We start from the raw sequence: 18150 nt of genomic DNA, 5'->3' as shown, positions 1-18150 counted from the left end.
CTTATGGAGGTAGTCATTAGCTTTCCCAGGGTACAAATAAGAAGAGTACACCTTGCCCTGGGTTGCATAGAAGATAGGCAAGTGGCAGAGAAAAGAATGAAATATTAAAACCAGGTGTGTCTTCTTTACCATCAATATTCTTCAACCCTAATACTGTATCACCATCTGCCCTTGCAGAATAAAGGGGGTCCTCAGAGAGGAAGCAGAAAGTCACCCACTGAAACACTGCCAGCTGACCACCCCAAACCTTTGCAAACATATTAGGTTTTCTGGAAACATTCAGTAGTTCAGGAACAGGCTTATATATCATCACGGGCAAGGCGTCTTGTAAGTAACTTTGGTGTAGAAAGCAAAATAGAATAATTTAATTAAGTATATTATTTCAAATATGAGATATCTCGCAGTTTGTTTGTTTTTAATTGTCAATATACTTGACTGGTGAGGGCCCAGTCTGCATGGCCCTTACATGCTAGGGACTTTCCTCTTTCTAGAGCTTGTGACAGAAAGGAGAGATGCATGCTAATATTAATCTGGCCACTGACTGACCATCCAAGCCTTCCCTTCCAGCAGCTAAGCCTATACGTTTTCTCAACAGGGTATTAATTACCTGGCTCTGTGAATGGCCAGACAGGCTGTTGGATGTAATGCAATTGCCTGTGGACACAGCAGGACTCAGAGGCATCCTCCTCCTCAATAAACTCAGACATGGGTTCTGGGTAACTTGTTAAACACATTTATTGATTTCTTGACAGTAACCAAACACAGTGAGTGACCATTAGAAACAAGAAAAGAAAGGCATTCGTTTGTACTTTGTGAGATCCAGCTGCAGCTGGAGAGAAAAGACACCCCTTTTTCCAGGAACTGACAAGGCAAAGTGCATTCCTTCAAGGGAGCATCACAGGGGTGGGGGCTGGATGGCAGTTTTTGAAACGCAAGAAATCGGTTGCCTACTATGTCAGGCTGAAGCTCACCTCATATGAATAATCGAGCCATGGAGTGGAATTAAAGTTATACTTGCTTAGCAAATGCATTCCTGATTGCCACAAACTCAGTCAAAACTGGCTGCAAAGGAACAAAACAGATAGATGAAGGATGAGTGAAATCAAAGAATGCAGGTGCATGGAGCCAGGGCTATGCCTATCAGGAAGGAGAACAGACCAAAGCCAGAAAAATGAAATGAACTCGTTAAACACATTTATTGAGTGGTGAACAATAACCAAACACAATGAATGGCCTTTGAAAAACAAGAAACAGCAAATGGATCAATTCTGATCTTGGCAAATCCTACTACAGATATGAGACAGAGGGGAAATAATTCCATTTCTTGATAGTTTGCGGTGATAGATATATACAATGTGTATCTCTTCAATGTCTGTCCTTTTTTTCTTCTTTTTAAATTGTTGAGTAAACAGAAGAATCATAATCTAGAAATAAGCATCCTTGATCAACTTTATCCTGGTTTACTAGTCACCAGCACCCTGGAAGGACCCGAAGACCCTCTCTGAGATTACTTGATACAGAGAATAAAGTCCACTCGATGCTGTCAAGGGGATCAGTGGTTTCTCCTCTCTCATTTGGAAGAATTTTGTATGTACAAAGATGAAAAGTCTCATTGAATAAATTAGTTCAGGAAAACGGTATCAAAATTGTAATCAGGTTAACTGGTTATTTTCTTCTAAGACCTCTGAGGAATAAGCCTGTTGTTTCTGAAACTTGACTGCCCTTGGAGGCTGTGTGCATTTGTCTTTCTGAAGGTATGTTTTCATGTGTGTACATATGTCTGAGTGCTTGTGTGTGTATGTGTGTGTGTGTGTGTGTGTGTGTGTGTGTGTGTGTGTTTGCGTGCATGTGCACACATGTGCATCTGTCTGTAAGAGATGTGTTCCTCTGCCATGGTTTTGTAGACTTTTCATGAAGAAAGGGCCAGTCCAGAGAGTGAAAGAGGTTTGAGGGAGGGAAGGAAAGAGAAGGGGGACATTCTAGGTTACGTCAATTCACAGTTGTAGCATTTCACTGAGGTGGGATTCTTCTTGGCTTAGTTCCTTACTTGAGGAGCCATTCATTTACTGGAAAGAGAGAGAGAGAGAGAGGAAAAATAATACAAACAATGCAAAATGAGGCATTACACAAAATAATCGAGTAAATCTGCATCTTGTTTGGAGGTTTCTCCAAAGGGGAAAGGACAGTTCTGTAAATGTTATTTAAATTAATTAAAATTTAGTTGTATCATTGTACTTCCATACTTTATACTTGCCATATTTTACTTGCCAAGGTGTAATAGCCACATGGGGCTTGTAGCTGCCTTTTTTAACATATCTATAGAACATTTCCACTGTTGTGAAAGTTCAAGTGGGTGGCTAGTCCAAGGTAAGCATTCCACCAGCCAAACCCTTCCCCCCTATCTATTTTTATGAATAAAACTTTATTGGAACAGGGCCATACTCATTTATTTACAGATAATTTGTGGGGGCTTTCACATTGTAGTGGATTATGGCAGAGACTCTATGACTCATAAAGCCACCAATACTCACTAGCTTTACAGAAAAAGTTTACCAAAGCCTAATGTAGACTATAAGCTCTATATTGATGGGGTCTTCATAACTGTCTTCATCACCACTGAATCTCATCACATAGCTAAGTGCCCAGTACATTGCAAGTATGTAATAAATAGGTACTTAATGAAGAGGACAATATATATGTTGGATTTTTTATTTGGTGGTGCAAACTGGAAGGAAACAGAAAAGCTATAGAACTCTGAATCTGAGAAACAAGAAAGAAGAAATATAAGAACACCAGGAGGGATGATGAGGGGACCAAGGGGCAACAGGGAAGGTACCCACCCCTGGTAAAAGGGGTGGGTAACATCTGCAGCCCCCTTATTTGTGTAGCATATTATTGCTACAAAGGGTTTCTCCACAGCAAGAAAGATTGTGAAGATTGGCTAGCATCTGTCAAAGAGAAGCAAGTTTAGTGAGAAAATGACTTAGCTGTGTTTTCTTGCTTGTTTAGGACAGATCCAGGTCTGGGATTTGGGTATTCTGCCTCCAGGGCATAGGTTGCTCCAGGACATGTCCTGGAGGTCTTATTGCAGTGATCAACCAATACTTAAGAGTGTGGAAGAGAAGAGAGAGGGTTGGGTATGGATGGCAAAATTATAAGAGATGGAAATCATCTTAAATATCCACCTTAATAGAAGAAGAAAATCTTTTAGACACAGATTCCTAAGTCCTGGCACCTGGAATAGTTACTCACTCTTTCGGGGAAAAGAGGTCCATTGTGTATATAACTAAAGACTCGAATAGTCGAAGCCATTCTGTTCTACCAGATAACACCTTGAAAAATGAGCCCTTCTGACCTCTCCTGAAAAATGGTGATCAAAAGTCTGTCTTGTTTGAACAAAAGGAATTGAAAGGCTTGACTCTATTCCATTTCTTTCCTTCTTCCTGTCCCTATGCTTCTCATAGATGTTATAAAGGTTGGATCACAGAAAAGCCATACACAATGGAAGGTAATAGTTTTACTGTCATCTATAATCACTTTTCAATGCCTGATCGATAATGCCAGGCATTAGAATGGATCTAAGCAGGGAGATGGAACTCTGACCTGGCGCATTGGTCTCTGGCCCTCTGCACTCACCTCTATACTGAAGCTTCTGGGCTCGGTTGTTTGGACAGTCCTTCCCCTGTAAACTGAAGTTGATGTTGGTGCGAATGCAGCGGTTATTGAGTGGTTGGACAGGCCTGAAGTTGTCACTCATGCTCAGAAAGATCTGAGATGGCTGATTCTGGCTGAGCAGGCGCAAGGAATGCATCTGACGAGAGAGAAACAGTTGTGAGAAACACTTCCACCTCCTACAAGCTCTACGGAAGGAATAAGACCACATTGACTATACCCAAGTCAGATTGTTGGCTGTGGAAAAGGGTTTACAAGTTCTCCTCCCTACCCTATCCTGAGACCCTTGTTTTGTGGGTTCAATGGTGCTAGAAATCTCATGCCCCTATACATAGAGTAAACCTTTTTGTCATGTTCATCTCTGAATTCTCCAATTGCTCTTTCATCCTCAAACATACGGTAGGGTGTTTGCCTTACAAGCGGCCAACATGGCCGACCTGAGTTCGATTCCTCCGCCCCTCTCGGAGAGCCCGGCAAGCTACCGAGAGTATCTCACCCACACGGCAGAGCCTGGCAAGATCCCCATGACGTATTCGATATGCCAAACACAGTAACAACAAGTCTCATGATGGAGACGTTACTGTGCCTGCTCGAGCAAATTGATGAACAACGGGAGGACCATCCACCAAAGGAGAAAATATAGAGAGGTATTCCCCTAGATCTCATCTTTTATTGATAGTCAGGTTCAGTCATCCCCAATAACTCATAGTATTATTCCCCTGCATGGGCATTATCCAAGCTAGAGTGATTGATCCAAGGGTCAGAGTAGCTAACTTCGATGAATCTAATTCTTTTCCTGAGCACATCAGGCCAGGAGCTAGGTGAGTCCCACCCCAGGATTATAAAGCAGTGAAGATGCTCTAGTTGAGGAGAACATGAGGCAAATGTACAAGTATTGCCCTGGTTCTGAAATATATTTATCTTTTAATAGAGAACAGAAACCAGTCGATTCAAACATATTTCTCTCTTGCATCCATTTCACTGACTTGCTTTTGAACACGGAACATGCTTGGGTAACTAGGCTTGCTTGTCTTACTCAGGCAGGTGGGAGGCTTCTAAAATTACTTTATGCTCAAATTTTTCAGATGTTGCTTCTTTAAACATACATATGATGATTTGAATTGTAACTATCCTTCCCCCCCACACCACCACCATCTCACTACCCCAGTGAATACACTTAAGTCCTAAACCTTATACATTAGGGGAAATCTTATTTGGGGTCAGGGTCCTGTTTCGAAGGAGTTAGTTAAGAGGAGTTTGTTGGAGTTTGTTGGGTGCTAATCCAAGATGACTGGTGTCCAAATGCAAGTGGGGATTTGGCCAGAGACATGCAGAACACCATGCAAAGATGGAGGCAGAATGGAGCAAAACTTTGACAAGCTAGTAAATACCCAAGATTGTCAGGAAAATTCCAAAAAACTGGAAGAGATTCTTCTTAACCTTCCTGAGAAGGATCCATCCCTGATGACTTACTGACCTTGAATTAGACTCTTAAGAACTGTGAGGCCATATATTATTTTCCAATCCATGCTACCTAACACAGAACAGACCTGGCAAAAGAATATACTAGGGAATCCACAAACCATTCCAGTCTACATATTATCTTCCCCAATCAGCTAAAAGGGCAGACAGACTCACCTGCATCCTGGTTATATAGACAGGCTTGTTCATTATTATCCAACTGGCCGTCTCATAGCAAGGTGGGATAGTCATCGACCCATCATAAGTAATGAAACTAGAGGTCTCTGGGTATAGTTCCTCTATATTAAGTCCCTGTAGTAAATAGGCATCATCTGGAGAAAAAATAAGAGTAAAGAATTATATTTCTTGAGAAAATGTTAGTATTGTTTATTTTTCCCCCTTTCAGATTTCAGAAGACTGAAATCTGGTTGTATTAACAACTAGTACCCTCAATTTCCATTGTTTAAACAAAACTCTCTTCCTTCCTTCCTTCCTTCCTTCCTTCCTTCCTTCCTTCCTTCCTTCCTCTCTCTCTCTCTCTCTCTCTCTCTCTCTCTCTCTCTCTTTCTTTCCTTTTCTTTTTAGGCCACATTGTGATGCTCAGGGGTACTCCTGGCTCTATACTCAGTAATCACTCCTGGACTGCTGGAGATTAAATCCGGGTCAGCAACATGAAAGGCAAGCGCCTTACCCACTGTACTATCTCTCAAGTCTCTACACTGCTTGTTTGCTTACATATTCCTCCATTATAGGTTGGATAAGGGCTTCCTTCATGTCATTGTTGTCTGCTCTCTGGGACTCTGGTTCTCTGAGCAGCCCCTCTTTGGTCTCCTGTGAGTTACAATGGTAGGCAAGAAAAACAAGTATGCTGGATATATGTTGACTCTTCAAGTTCCTATCCCAGAGACAGCTCTTGCCATTTTTGCTGTTATTTTGGTAGCCAAAGAAGTCACTTGACCAAAATTATTAGGGATACAGGGTATACATTCCTACTACAGAGGGGACACTGCATTAAGGTGACTAGAAGTGTAGTCAACCACAAAGCCAAAAAGAATCCAGGTCTTCATTGTGCTTTCTGAGACCCGGACCCACAGAACAAAAGTCAGAGTGAAATACATAGTTAAAGTATTTAGGAAGTGTTGAAACACTGCCTGACTCTAATTATTATTTATTAACACTGTAATTAAAAGAGCACTAAGAGCATATGGTTTGAAAGGAAATAAATCATTCTAAATTTCATCATAAGATTCAATAGCTTAGTTCAACATCTGATCAAATTTTTGTGCATCTTCTCTCTCTGCCACACCTATGTAGCTAGCCTTTGATCTTAGACTTATTTGAGTTTATTCACAGTCATGATTCTTTTGTTATTAAGTGTACCTTCATAATTACTCAAATGACATAAGTACATACTAGATTATGGAAAAAAGAAGAAAATAAATAACAACTCAAACAATAAATACATCAAACATCAAACAATTCAAACAATATCAAACAAATTTGATGTATTTTGTCATTATTTTTAAATGTCAATGCATTGGCTATATCACTGTCACTGTCACTGTCCTCCCATTGTTCATCGATTTGCTCGAGGGAGCCCAGTAACACTGTGAGACTTGTTACTGTGTTTGGCAAATCGAATACGTCACAGGTAGCTTTCCAAGTGAGATACTCTCAGTAGCTTGTTAGGCTCTCCGAGTGGGGCAGAGGAATCGAAGGTGGAGGAATCGAACTCGGGTCGGCCGGGTCAGCCACGTGCAAGGCAAATGCCCTACCCTCTGTGCTAAGTTCATAAAATTGTGATGTACCAATTTTCAAAAATCAATACACTTCAGTGAACCTCTTGGCGCCACCTCTCCTATGATTCTCTCTTCCCTTGTTTATGCACATTCTTACTCTCTGCTCCTGGCTCCTAAACAGCATGTATAGGTTTTCTGGTTTTGTTTTCCTGGTCACTACTTCGTAAGGTCTATTTCAGATCCTTCATCCTTTTCCCACTTGCTTTTTTTCAGTGTTGGTGTTTCCTGGAGATCAATTCCAAGTCCCACCCTCCCGCCCTCCCACCCCCACTCTGATAATCAATCTTCACAGGGTATCCCATATTTATTCAGGCCTTCCACTACCCTCTTTCTCCTATTTTTCCAAATCTGTTTCCAGAGGTATTACACCCTCTGGGTTGTTCATGAATGTGTGCCTCTGTGATTGATCCAAGAGACCAGTAGTGTGCAAGGCAAGAACTCAAAGCCTGCTGGCAGAGGAATGAGACTGGTTCCTCCAACCCCCCTAGTTCCATATATATATATCATAATGTTTCACGTATATTCTCTCATCCATGTGTTTAAATCCCAGTGAAAAGACTAACTCTTTGGTGTGTGGTATAACTTCTGAACTTCAACACACACACACACACACACACACACACACACACACACACACACAGCACTGTAGCACCGTCCTCCCATTGTTCTTCAATTTGCTCAAGCAGGCACCAGTAATGTCTCCATTGTGAGACGTGTAGTTACTGTTTTTGGCATATAAATACTCCATTGGGAGTTTACCAGGCTTTGCCATGCGGGTGGGTTAATCTCAGTAGCTTGCGGAGCTCTCTGAGAGGGACAGAGGAATCGAACCTGGGTCAGCCACATGCAAGGCAAATACCCTACCTGCTGTGCTATTGCTCCAGCCTTATATACTATGGCTGGAAAATAATAGGGTAAAAGGCCTAATAGTGAATAAGGACTTTCACATACAAATGCCACCTAATACTAACCTACTGAGATTGGTCAGGCTGACAATAACATTATTGTTTACTGGAAAATGAAAAGACCCTGAAAATAGAGATAGAGTAGGGTCCTGCGCTTGGACACAGAATTGCTTGGCAACCACAGTGCCTTCTTGATCTTCAAATCAAGGTCATTCATTCATTTAATGACTTTACTAAGGACTCTGTGCTGGCCAAAGGACTGTCTCCTGAAGACAGAGCAGAAAACAAGAGAGACACAATTATTCCATTCTAGTTGAAAAGACAGATAACCAAAGGCAGAATAAATATGTATAGAATCTGGTATAGCCAATGGTGACATGATAAGTGTTCCTTGGCCCCATCTGCACCTACCTATTGATCCTGGGCATTAATGGAGCTCATCCATTTTCTTACGGATCCCAACCTTCCCCATATCTTCTTCCAGGAATTACTCATTCACCTTCCTTTGATTTAAAAAAAAAATAAGGACTATCTTGGCTAAGGAAACTGGATTTCAGTGTGCCTTCATTAGTCAGTTGTATGAGGACAAATCAATAGAACCAGTGTTTTGGAATGATGTAAATAAAACCCCTGTTCGACTGCTTCATCCAAATCTCTGACCATCCTGATGGGGTATCTAAACTTTCCCAGGTCTCTGTATGATAAATTGGGCAAACTGGATTTGGATACCAACTCTAGCAGAAACTACTTGCTGTCACTTTCCAGTTAAGTGTGTCTGCTTTTCCATCAGAACAAAACAAAACAAAACAAAAACAAAAACTCTGGAGGATCAGGACAAGCATAAGAGCGACAGAGTGATTGGAACAAGACTGGATGGAGTCCAGTGCCCTAGACCGGGTAGTCTGACTCCCAAGACAAAGCAATGCGGCAATAGCACAGACTTGGGAATTAGATCCGTATCAGTAAACTTATATTGAATCTTTACCATTGGGCTCTTCATTCTTTAGCTTCTAATATGTGTCAGGCTAGGTGATGGCAAGCAGGAGATAATCAAGAGAATGCATTGGGGGGTTGTAGAGACAGCGTGATCTATCTGTGCTGGACACACACAGAGAGGTTATAGTTCTGGGGCTCAGTAGAGAATTAATTGAGGAGCTGAGGTGAACTGCATCTTGAATGACAGCGAATCATTTCCCCCCACCCCCTCACTCTGTGATAATGCAATCATTGTGGGGTTTCCCTTCTTTTTTCAGGTCTTCCACCGGCCCTCTTTTCCTCAGGTGTGCAGCTGGTAGGGACAGGGGTGGGGGTGATTGTCAAGGGCACCATGGTGATCATGCATGAGAAAGCACTAAGCGAGGAGAGAACTGGGGCACCCTCATATGTGGGTGTGTGGCAGAGGAAGGGATGCAGTGAGCAATGAGGCTGGTGGGGTCAGCACCAGGGATCCTTCTTTGCGCTGTGGGGAGTTTGGGACTCAGCTTGTGGGCAAGGCGGAGCCACTGAAGGGTGGAAGGAGGGGAGTAGTCAGATCCGATTTGCACTTAATGAGGCTTGCTCTGATAGTGGTTTGGCCTAAAGATGAACGTCCTGAATGAGAGAAGGCGGCACATGGCACGTCTTCATTAAAGGTCAATGTGATTTGTTTAACCAAGCTTGCACACCGAGCATATTGGGTACTCAGGCATGCTGCTATTATTGTATTTTATTTCACTTGGGCCGGTGGGGAGGAGACAGTAGGATGAGGGACCTTCCAGGCATGACTAGAGTAAGAAAAAAAAAGAGCAGTTATGTTCTTCAGAAATCATGTCCAGCTCTGGATAGCCTCCCCTGTGGGGAAAGGGTTGGTTTAGGGGCAGGCTTGAAGGACAAGGTGCAAGGAATTTCCCCCCACCCCACCCCCCACACACCAAGCAGAGTAACACAGTTATTCCCCTCCTTCAGAGGTCCTGACAAGGGATTCCTCTATGTCCACAGCCCCTGCCTCCTGAGGGCAGCAACAGCCATCTACAATGCCCTGCCCTGCCCTGTGCTGCTCTGTTCTTGCCACGCATCCCGCTCACATGCACTTTCCCCTGTAGTCCTTTGCCTTTCCTTAGAGACACCCAGGGAGGATGTGAGCTTGCAAAACAGATCCGAGTGGAACTGCTCAGGATGGTGGACATGTGGACAAACCTGGCTGTACATGTTACTGGTGTAACAGTCGGAGATAGCCATGACAGAATGTTTGTGTCTCCTATTTAACCACCCCTCTCAGAGAGCCAGGCAAGCTACCGAGAGTATCTTGCTCGAACAGCAGAGCCTGACAAGCTACCTGTGATGTATTCGATATGCCAAACACTGTAACAACAAAGTCTCTAATGGAGACGCTACTGGGCTCGCTCGAGCAAATCGATGAACAATGGGAGGACAGTGGCAGTGACAGTGATTTAACAGGTTGAACTCCCATCCTAATGCCCACTATGGGGTGGAATTAGAGGTGGGAAACTTTGGGAGGTGTCTAGGTCATGAAGGTGATGGGATTAGGGGTCTTGGACGAGCAACCCAGAGACTCTCTCCCCCTCTTGCTGCCATATAAGGATACAGAGGAATTTTGCAACGTGAAGGAAGACTCTTAACAGAACCTGACTGTGAAGTTAATCTTACTTAGTAGGCCCTGGAACTCAGACTTCTTGACTTCTCAAGGTGGGAGAAGCTCATTTATACAGTGCTCAGAGCAACTGGAATGCTCTTTGAGCACCTACCTGGAAGATTTATCTGAGGAATACATGAGATCACGCTTTTCAATCTGGCGGGCAAGCTGCAATGCTCAGAGTACTGTGATCCTCCTTGTTCCCTGGACAGTTCTTGCCTAACTTCTCTGCAATAACCACTAAATGACTCCTGAGAGGCCCCCTTGATTCTCCCCAACTGGGTGCATTTTCACTTGATTTACTGAGTTAGTGTGTCACGAATTGCTTCCCTACTTGAATGTGCCCACTAAGCTGGGAGACTTGGGAATTTTGGAAGCAGAGGAGGGAAGGATCTTCACCCTTTAGCTCTGCGTCCCCAAGCCCCAGCATGGGGTCCCCTACATATGGGTGCTCAGTAAACATTAAATGAATGGACTAAATGGTTTCTCACAGCCATTTCCCCTGCTAGGGCTGATAGGGAGAGAGGAAGGTGCAACATGATCTGTCAGATGATGGGGCAAATACAAGAAGGCCCCAATGCACAATGTTAGCTTATATGGGTTGCTCCCTACTACCTCCACATAAGGTACATCCTAGGACATCAGGGTGAGACTGATCTCCCATGGCATTCCCCTATTTCTACACCAAATACACTGTAACAGTCCTTCTTATGGTTATAGCATTGGTATTCCCTTAACAAGGAATGTTTGTACTCAGGCTTACCTCTCTGTCCCAAAGTCTGACATTCAACAGTTGAAGTGATCTGTCTTTAAGGGACTGAATTTTGAAAGTCATAGGTTGCCTTGTTACACCTCCATTTTTATCCATGAGACTGGCTTGTTGTGATTGGTAGGACGGAGGCAGTGGAATCCAAGAGAAGTAAATGGACAAGCCCAGCGGTTTTCAGTCCTGATGCCAAAGAACACTGGGATCTCTTGAATGACTTACCAGTCAAAGAACCAATTACTTCCCACTGATGACCATGTCCATGGATGCAACAGTCAGCGGGAGGAAATACCCTTATATATATGTAACTGTTCTTACCCAGACATTAAAGGTAGAAAGGAGCCTAACAACAAAGGCACTGGAGGTGGATTCAACTCTCCAAACTCTTGTGATTCTATTCATTTAGTAAGGATGACAAAGATACAGAGGATCTTTGAACAGAGACATGGTTTATGAACAGAGACAAATCTGGAGTGATGCTCAGAGGCCACTGGGTGATCACACATACCTAGGATTGCTTTAGGGATGTTTAGACAAAGTGGTGGGAAAAACAAATTTTCATGGATAGTTTTATGAAGAGGTATTCATGCTTGCATAGCTATTTGTCTATCTGTCTGTCATCTATCATCTGTCTATCTGCCTGTCTATCTAGTGTACCCTACAGAGAGAGGGCAAAGTCCTAGACTTCAAGCAGAAGTCTTCTTCAAGTCTAGTTGGGTGTGACTTTGCCAATAATATGATTTCCTTCATGGGTATGCCACAGGATCTCTTTCTTAGAGCACTAAATTCTTTTGGATCATTGTGCAAGTCATCTTCAGGGGGGACAAAAAATCTATAGCTCCCCCTTTCCCCTCCCCCGGACCAAGTCCGTCAATGTAAACACTCTTAGATAGACAAATTTATCTAAGGTTAAGTTTTGCTGTGCCAGGGTTGCCACGCTTTAGGTGCTGGCTCTATCTACATGGAATAGGAACACCCCTTGAATACTCATTAGATCTAGAATATTTATGTAGTTTGTACCTACTCTTTTCCTGTCAAGTGCCACAGAAGACAACTCCACTTTTAGTTTTATGACAAGCTCTTGCTGAGTTTATGATTTATTTATTTATGTTGGCTTTTTGGGTCACACCCAGCAATGCTCAGGGGTTACTCCTGACTCTGCATTCAGGAATTAGTCCTGGCAGTGCTTGGGGGATGATATGGGATGCTGGGGATTGAACCCGGGTTATACGCGTGCAAGGCAAACGCCCTACCCGCTGTACTACTGCTCCAGTCCCTATGATTTATCTTATATTAATACATGGATACAAATTCCAAGTTGAATTTTTATTTTCCTTCTGTTCTGCTTTTTTTTTTCCATACCTGGTAGTGATTGGGAGCCTCTCCTGGCACTTCAAGGGACTCATGGGGTCCCTCTTAGTGGTGACCAAGGGACCATGAGGTGCCAGGGTCAAAATGAACTTTTATCTTGCAAAGCATTGCTCCAGCCCTTTGAGCCATCTCCTCAATCTTCCCCTTTTAACAAGAAGCACTAATAAAATGCCTCTGAGAATGAGGGAATCTTTTGCTTAGTCTAAACTTCCACAGCAGGCTCTGGTAAATGCATGGTATTTACTTGTGGACCCCCTATGGGACTGAAAACTGCCTGCTTTCTGCTTATGAAGCTCCCATTCATAGAGAATGCTGTCAATGAGAGAAGGCAGGCAGTTCCAAGATCGATACTGGACTTGCTTCTGATCAATATGGAACTACTTGGCCATTTTCTCCTATAGAATGACATTTCCTCTTATAATCTGAGGCAAATTCAACTGAAATGGAAAAAAAGGAAATTATTAAAAAAGAAAGTCAGATGATTGTTTTGTTTTATACAAACAATAAGTGAAAAAAAGGGCCCCAGAGAACAGGACTCAGGGAGGTAAGCTGCCACTTTTCTATTTCTCGATGACTTGAGTTAGTACTTTGATTGCAACATGCAAAGTGTGTGCTGCCTTTTGCTTTCTGTGCAAAGAGTTCCAAAGCCATTCTTTTGAAATGAAACTACAAGTTCAATTAAGCATAGAGAAAGACTCCGGGAGCAATATGCTTAAACTCCCTGGTGATATTTCATCACAGTTAACTCGGCGTCCCTCTGAGGAGCGAGTACACAGAGCTCTTTCCAAGGATCAGAGAAGTATAAGGCAGTTACAAGTCTCTCTTCCTTGCCTACACCTTCATCTTTCAGCTAAGGCTGAGTGGCAGGGGCTTGTCTATGTGTGTGTGGGGGGGAGGGAGGGGTGACTCAAGCAAATTTATAAACATGTGAAGCTGAAAATGTTGCTTGAAAAGCTTGGACCACCTGTCAAAACACTGTGTTGAAAAATTCTCCTTCAAATGACTACATCTGGTCCCTTTCCTTGTTCGGAGATCTATTCAGATCAAATCAGGCTATCCTGAATTTGAAATCTTTGATCTTTTGGGTTCTCGTTGGACCAAAGTTTACCATTGTACAGAATATCTATGAAATGAATAGAGCATATGATATTGAAAGAGAAGCCACAAAAATGGTCCACTGTCTTAGAACACTGGAAGAAAGAAATCTTTATATATGATATTGGAGTAACTGCTCTATATTACCCATTTAAGAAAACTCTTTGCATGCTCCTACTCACAATTTCACTGTTTGAAATTATCATTTAATAAAAAATATAATGCTAGCCTGATGAAATCAGGTGGATACTAAAATGCAAAGAATGTTATCTTTGATGTAATGGAGACTCTGTGCCTGCTAATTAACTAACAGGAGGAAAATGGAGGTGTACTGGCATTATTTCAATATGATACATTAAAAAATTAAAATATCTCATGTAAATTATTGATAACTCGGCCCAAAATTCCATTCAAAAAATCCATTTTTCAATGTCACGATTTCAGATTTGACCCTCAATTTGTTGAAGGGGGAATTTAACTTTAATAAAATGGATTTTCTTTAGAAGACTTTCTAAATTCAGCCTGAAATTAATTCAGGCTGATCTTTTCCATTGCAAGTCTCAGTTAGTGAGAGAATTTTATAAGATTTGCTTAGAGATATGAAAGCTAAGCTTCCCAGGAAAATAGTAGGACATTACCATCCACAGTATGGAGCTGGACTTCATTTAAAGTAAGCAAACTCTGCCATCTCTGTGCCTGATATTGTCTTTACCATGAACATAATTTTTATTGGCATCATAATGACCTGCCTGTCATCCTTCAGGATGCTGAGCTTCACTGCCACGTATCTTAGGATGATTGAGGAACATCCAGTATTACACTTTATTTCAGTTATTGTCCATGCAATCAATCTATTCCTTTGTTTAATCCTACCCCCATATTCCCAGTATCAATGTTAATGACCTCATTTTACTGGCGAGGAAAAATCAAAGCAGAGTCAGTAAGAAACATGCTTCAAGTCACATAGCGAAGAAAATGATAGTGCTAGGAACCCAAATCTACTTAGCTTCATCTCTCTTCACAAGAATAGATTGTTTCCCCTGAGTATGATAGCCTTCATCAGCATGGTTTCTAGGTTCCTAAATTCCCAAGATTCTCCTTTCTTCTTTTCAGGGACTTTTTTTTTCTTTTTGGGTCACACCTGGCGATACACAGGGGTTACTCCTGGCTCATGCACTTAGGAATTACTTCTGGCAGCGCTTGGGAGGACCATATGGGATGCTGGGAATCGACCTTGGGTCGGCCACATGCAAGGCAAAAGCCCTACCCGCTGTACTATCATTCCAGTCCCTTCTTTTCAGAGATTAACCACAATTATTTTTCAATTGTTCTATATAGTGATTTTACACAATGTCACACCACCTCCCATAATCCAATCTACATTCAAACCAAGCAAAGGATCTGTGTCCTACCAGCTGCCATTATGTTGTGATTTTACTCCATGCCTCCATGCTAGCTCCTACCTCCCTGCCCTTCCTCAGCTAGTCCATGAGCCAGACACACAGGAGCCTCTCTGGCTGGGAGTGAAAAGCTATCTTTAGAAATGATTTGCAGTAGAAGTCACGGAGATTGGAGCTGCTCTTTCAAAAGTAAGAACACGTCCCATCCTTCTTCTCTATTTAGGCTCACTCCCATGATTTCATCTAGGTTTAAATGCCATCTGGATCCCAGTGACGTCCACATTTATAGCTTTAGCTCCCGCTCCTGAAATCCAGACTCTCACGCCAACTGCCTACTCCCCACCTTTTCGTGGATGCTCCATAGACATTTCAAGCTCAACATGTTCTTAGCTTCTGATTCCTTCCCACCCCCAAGTGCTTCATCCATGGTTTCACCCTCTCTCTGTTGATGGAGGGGGCTTCCTCTGAGGTTAAAATCCTCAGTCTTCTTTGACTCCTCTGATTCTCACATGTTACACATCTGAGCTATCAAGAAACCACTTGGCTCTTCCTTCAAAAATACCCAATAATTTCTTATGACCATCTCCACATGAGCTTTCTTCCGAGTGGTGAGATCTCATTTGGGTAGTTACAATCATCTCCCAATCTCAACCCTTGCCCCTCTAGAATCTAGTCTTAAGCAAGCTACCACAGTGATCCTTTTTTTAGCCGATTATATCATTCATTGTGCCCAGTCATCATGTGACTTCTCATTACAATAGCATCCAAGAGAAAGACTGACTCCATGTAATCTCTATCCTTCTCTGGTTATACTGTGCATTCAAAACAACAGTACCCCACTGTCCCTCTGAGTCACATTGCTTTCCACTGATCTCATACCAAGGGATAGCTGGAAGTTGCTGAGAGTTTAGGACGACATGAATTTGAACTTTCTAAACGCCTTTAACTTCTGTGGTTACCAAAGTCCCTTCCAAGAGGAAATAAAGGCAAAAAGCAAAGAGATGGCTCTTCAGAAAAAGAATGAATGTCAGAATTAATAGAAGAGACTGATGACAAGTTTTATGTAATAAAGTATCAGCATTGAAACAAATTTGAGGGGCCGGAGCAATAGTACAGCGGGTAGGGCATTTGCCTTGCATGCAGTCAACCTGGGTTCAATCCCTGGCGTCCCATATGGTCCCACAAGCACCGCCAGGAGTAATTTCTGAGTTCAGAGCTAGGAGTAACCCCTGGGCATTGGTGGGTGTGAACAAAACAAAACAAATTTGAAGATCTCAAAGCCATACTGTTCATGCTTCTTCTCCTTTTATTTTTTCAGTTTGGCTTGGTCCTGATCCCTGCCTCGTTGTTTTTTAGGGAATAACACGTGATAGGAAGGTGAGAACACAAAAAAGTACCTTTGAGTCTGTGCTCACCCATTATAGAAGAGCACACTGTCAGGAGCTGCTCACTCCCTTCCCATGCCCACTCCATAGGAGAATTTTGACGTTAGACTTGGCCACATCAATTGATTGGCCAGTGGAAAGTAAAAAAAAAAACCGTGTGAATTTTTAATCTCAGGCCGTAAGCAGCTTGATCCATTTCTCATCTCCACCAGGAGAAGCTCTTGCCTTGGACAAGGGCTGATCCCAGAAAAATGGGAGCCACGTTGAACCATGCTGCCTGAAACTGGAAGCAGAGCTACCCAAAGGACCCACAGAGAGAGCAGTTAGTAATGGCTCCTGGAGAGTGCCAAGGTAAGCATCCCTCAGAACACAACCCCCTCCATTCCCCACCACACACTCATTGTTAAGTGACCCAGGAAGCGATTTGTTAGCACTAGGGGAGCTGTTGAGCAGGGGATGTGAAAACACACAGCTGGCTCACTTGTTCCTGGAGCTCAGCACTCTGTAGAGCTCACTCTAAATGAGCTGGGCACGGTGTAACTGTGCTGGGGTGTGACTCTAGCTTAACAGGAGAATGGGCTAGTTGGCAGAGTAGAGAAGTACAGAGCAGGGGTGCCCGTGTAGCACAGAGGGTGGTATGGAGGTGATGGATTCTGTCTTACTTCCAAGTGTAGAACCAGGGTACAGTGGTGTAAATCCCCAAGCAGGTGAGATGATCTCCTCTGGACTTGGTGGGCAAAAATTAGCATAACCTGCTGCTGGATGGAGAGACATCCGGCCTCTGTTTCTCACCCTCTAGCAGTTTCCTAGTGCTCAGAACCTCTCCTGCTTGTTGTCAGACCAGCCTTCCCTGCCTCAGGGAGTTTAGCCTGAGGGAAGAATGCTGGCAGTTTCCTGCTGGGCAAATCAATTCCTTCCTGCCATAGTGTCCTCCATGGGGCATCATTATCCCTGCAGTGTAACTCCCTCTAGGCATATGATAAAGGTGCAACCTCCCATTATTCCCCAATGGGTAAGAGTACAAAATACCTATGATTAGGGTTCTGGAAACAGTTTCCACTCTCCATGTGGGGCCTCTTTAGTTGCCTTTCTTTTCTGTTGGGCCTGACAGGCAAAGATTAAGAGAGACAAAGGAGGGGCTCCTGTTTTCCTCAATTGACACATCTAGGAGTGAAGGAGTGAGTCTTCAAAGGACAGAAGGCACTTCCTTTACTTGTCTTCCCAATAAACTCCCCAGACCCTTCAGGATGTGGCTGAAAACCCTCTTTGCTGCCACTCCATCTGTTCCTGTCATTGCTACCTTGGAGGCCCATTCATTCCCTTGCTCATTCAGGCAGGACCAATGTTTACTGGGTATACTGTTAGTGCATCAAAAGCCAAAGACAAAGACAGTCCCTTGAGCTCTTCCTAGTCCTTGGAAAGCTCTACAGGCTTTTGGAGACTGGTGTCTAGGTTTGCAATGCCCATTCCCCAGCCAGCCAGCCCCGCCCCCTCCCTTCCTTTCCTTTCCTCCTGGAAATCCTTTCTAATCTCTGCAGTCCTAATTTAAATCATAATGTGTGACTCATAGTTTGTAAATGCTCTTAACTACAAAACCAGAAGACTGACCCCCTGATTTCAGGGAAAGGATCTTGTCTAACTTCCCTGATTGTAACCAAGATTAT

The 18150-nt window shown here is 43.1% G+C and overlaps 1 protein-coding gene across 1 annotated transcript in view; it reads right to left on the bottom strand.

The window, feature by feature from the left end:
* Positions 1 to 710: 710 nt before the first annotated feature.
* The window catches only part of CA10 (carbonic anhydrase 10), a 599980-nt gene continuing 582540 nt past the window's right edge, over positions 711 to 18150 (bottom strand). The window contains exons 7-9 of the mRNA XM_056127230.1: positions 5311 to 5465; positions 3637 to 3811; positions 711 to 2066 (exon numbers count right to left, since the gene is read on the bottom strand). Of these exons, the coding sequence (XP_055983205.1) occupies positions 2044 to 2066; positions 3637 to 3811; positions 5311 to 5465 (353 nt within the window). The 3' untranslated portion in view covers positions 711 to 2043. The remainder of the gene's footprint in view (positions 2067 to 3636; positions 3812 to 5310; positions 5466 to 18150) is intronic.

Source organism: Sorex fumeus, unplaced genomic scaffold, assembly GCF_029834395.1.
Source record: "Sorex fumeus unplaced genomic scaffold, SorFum_2.1 ptg000063l, whole genome shotgun sequence".
In the NCBI taxonomy this organism is placed as follows: Eukaryota; Metazoa; Chordata; class Mammalia; order Eulipotyphla; family Soricidae; genus Sorex; species Sorex fumeus.
This window is presented reverse-complemented; position numbering and strand designations above follow the sequence as displayed.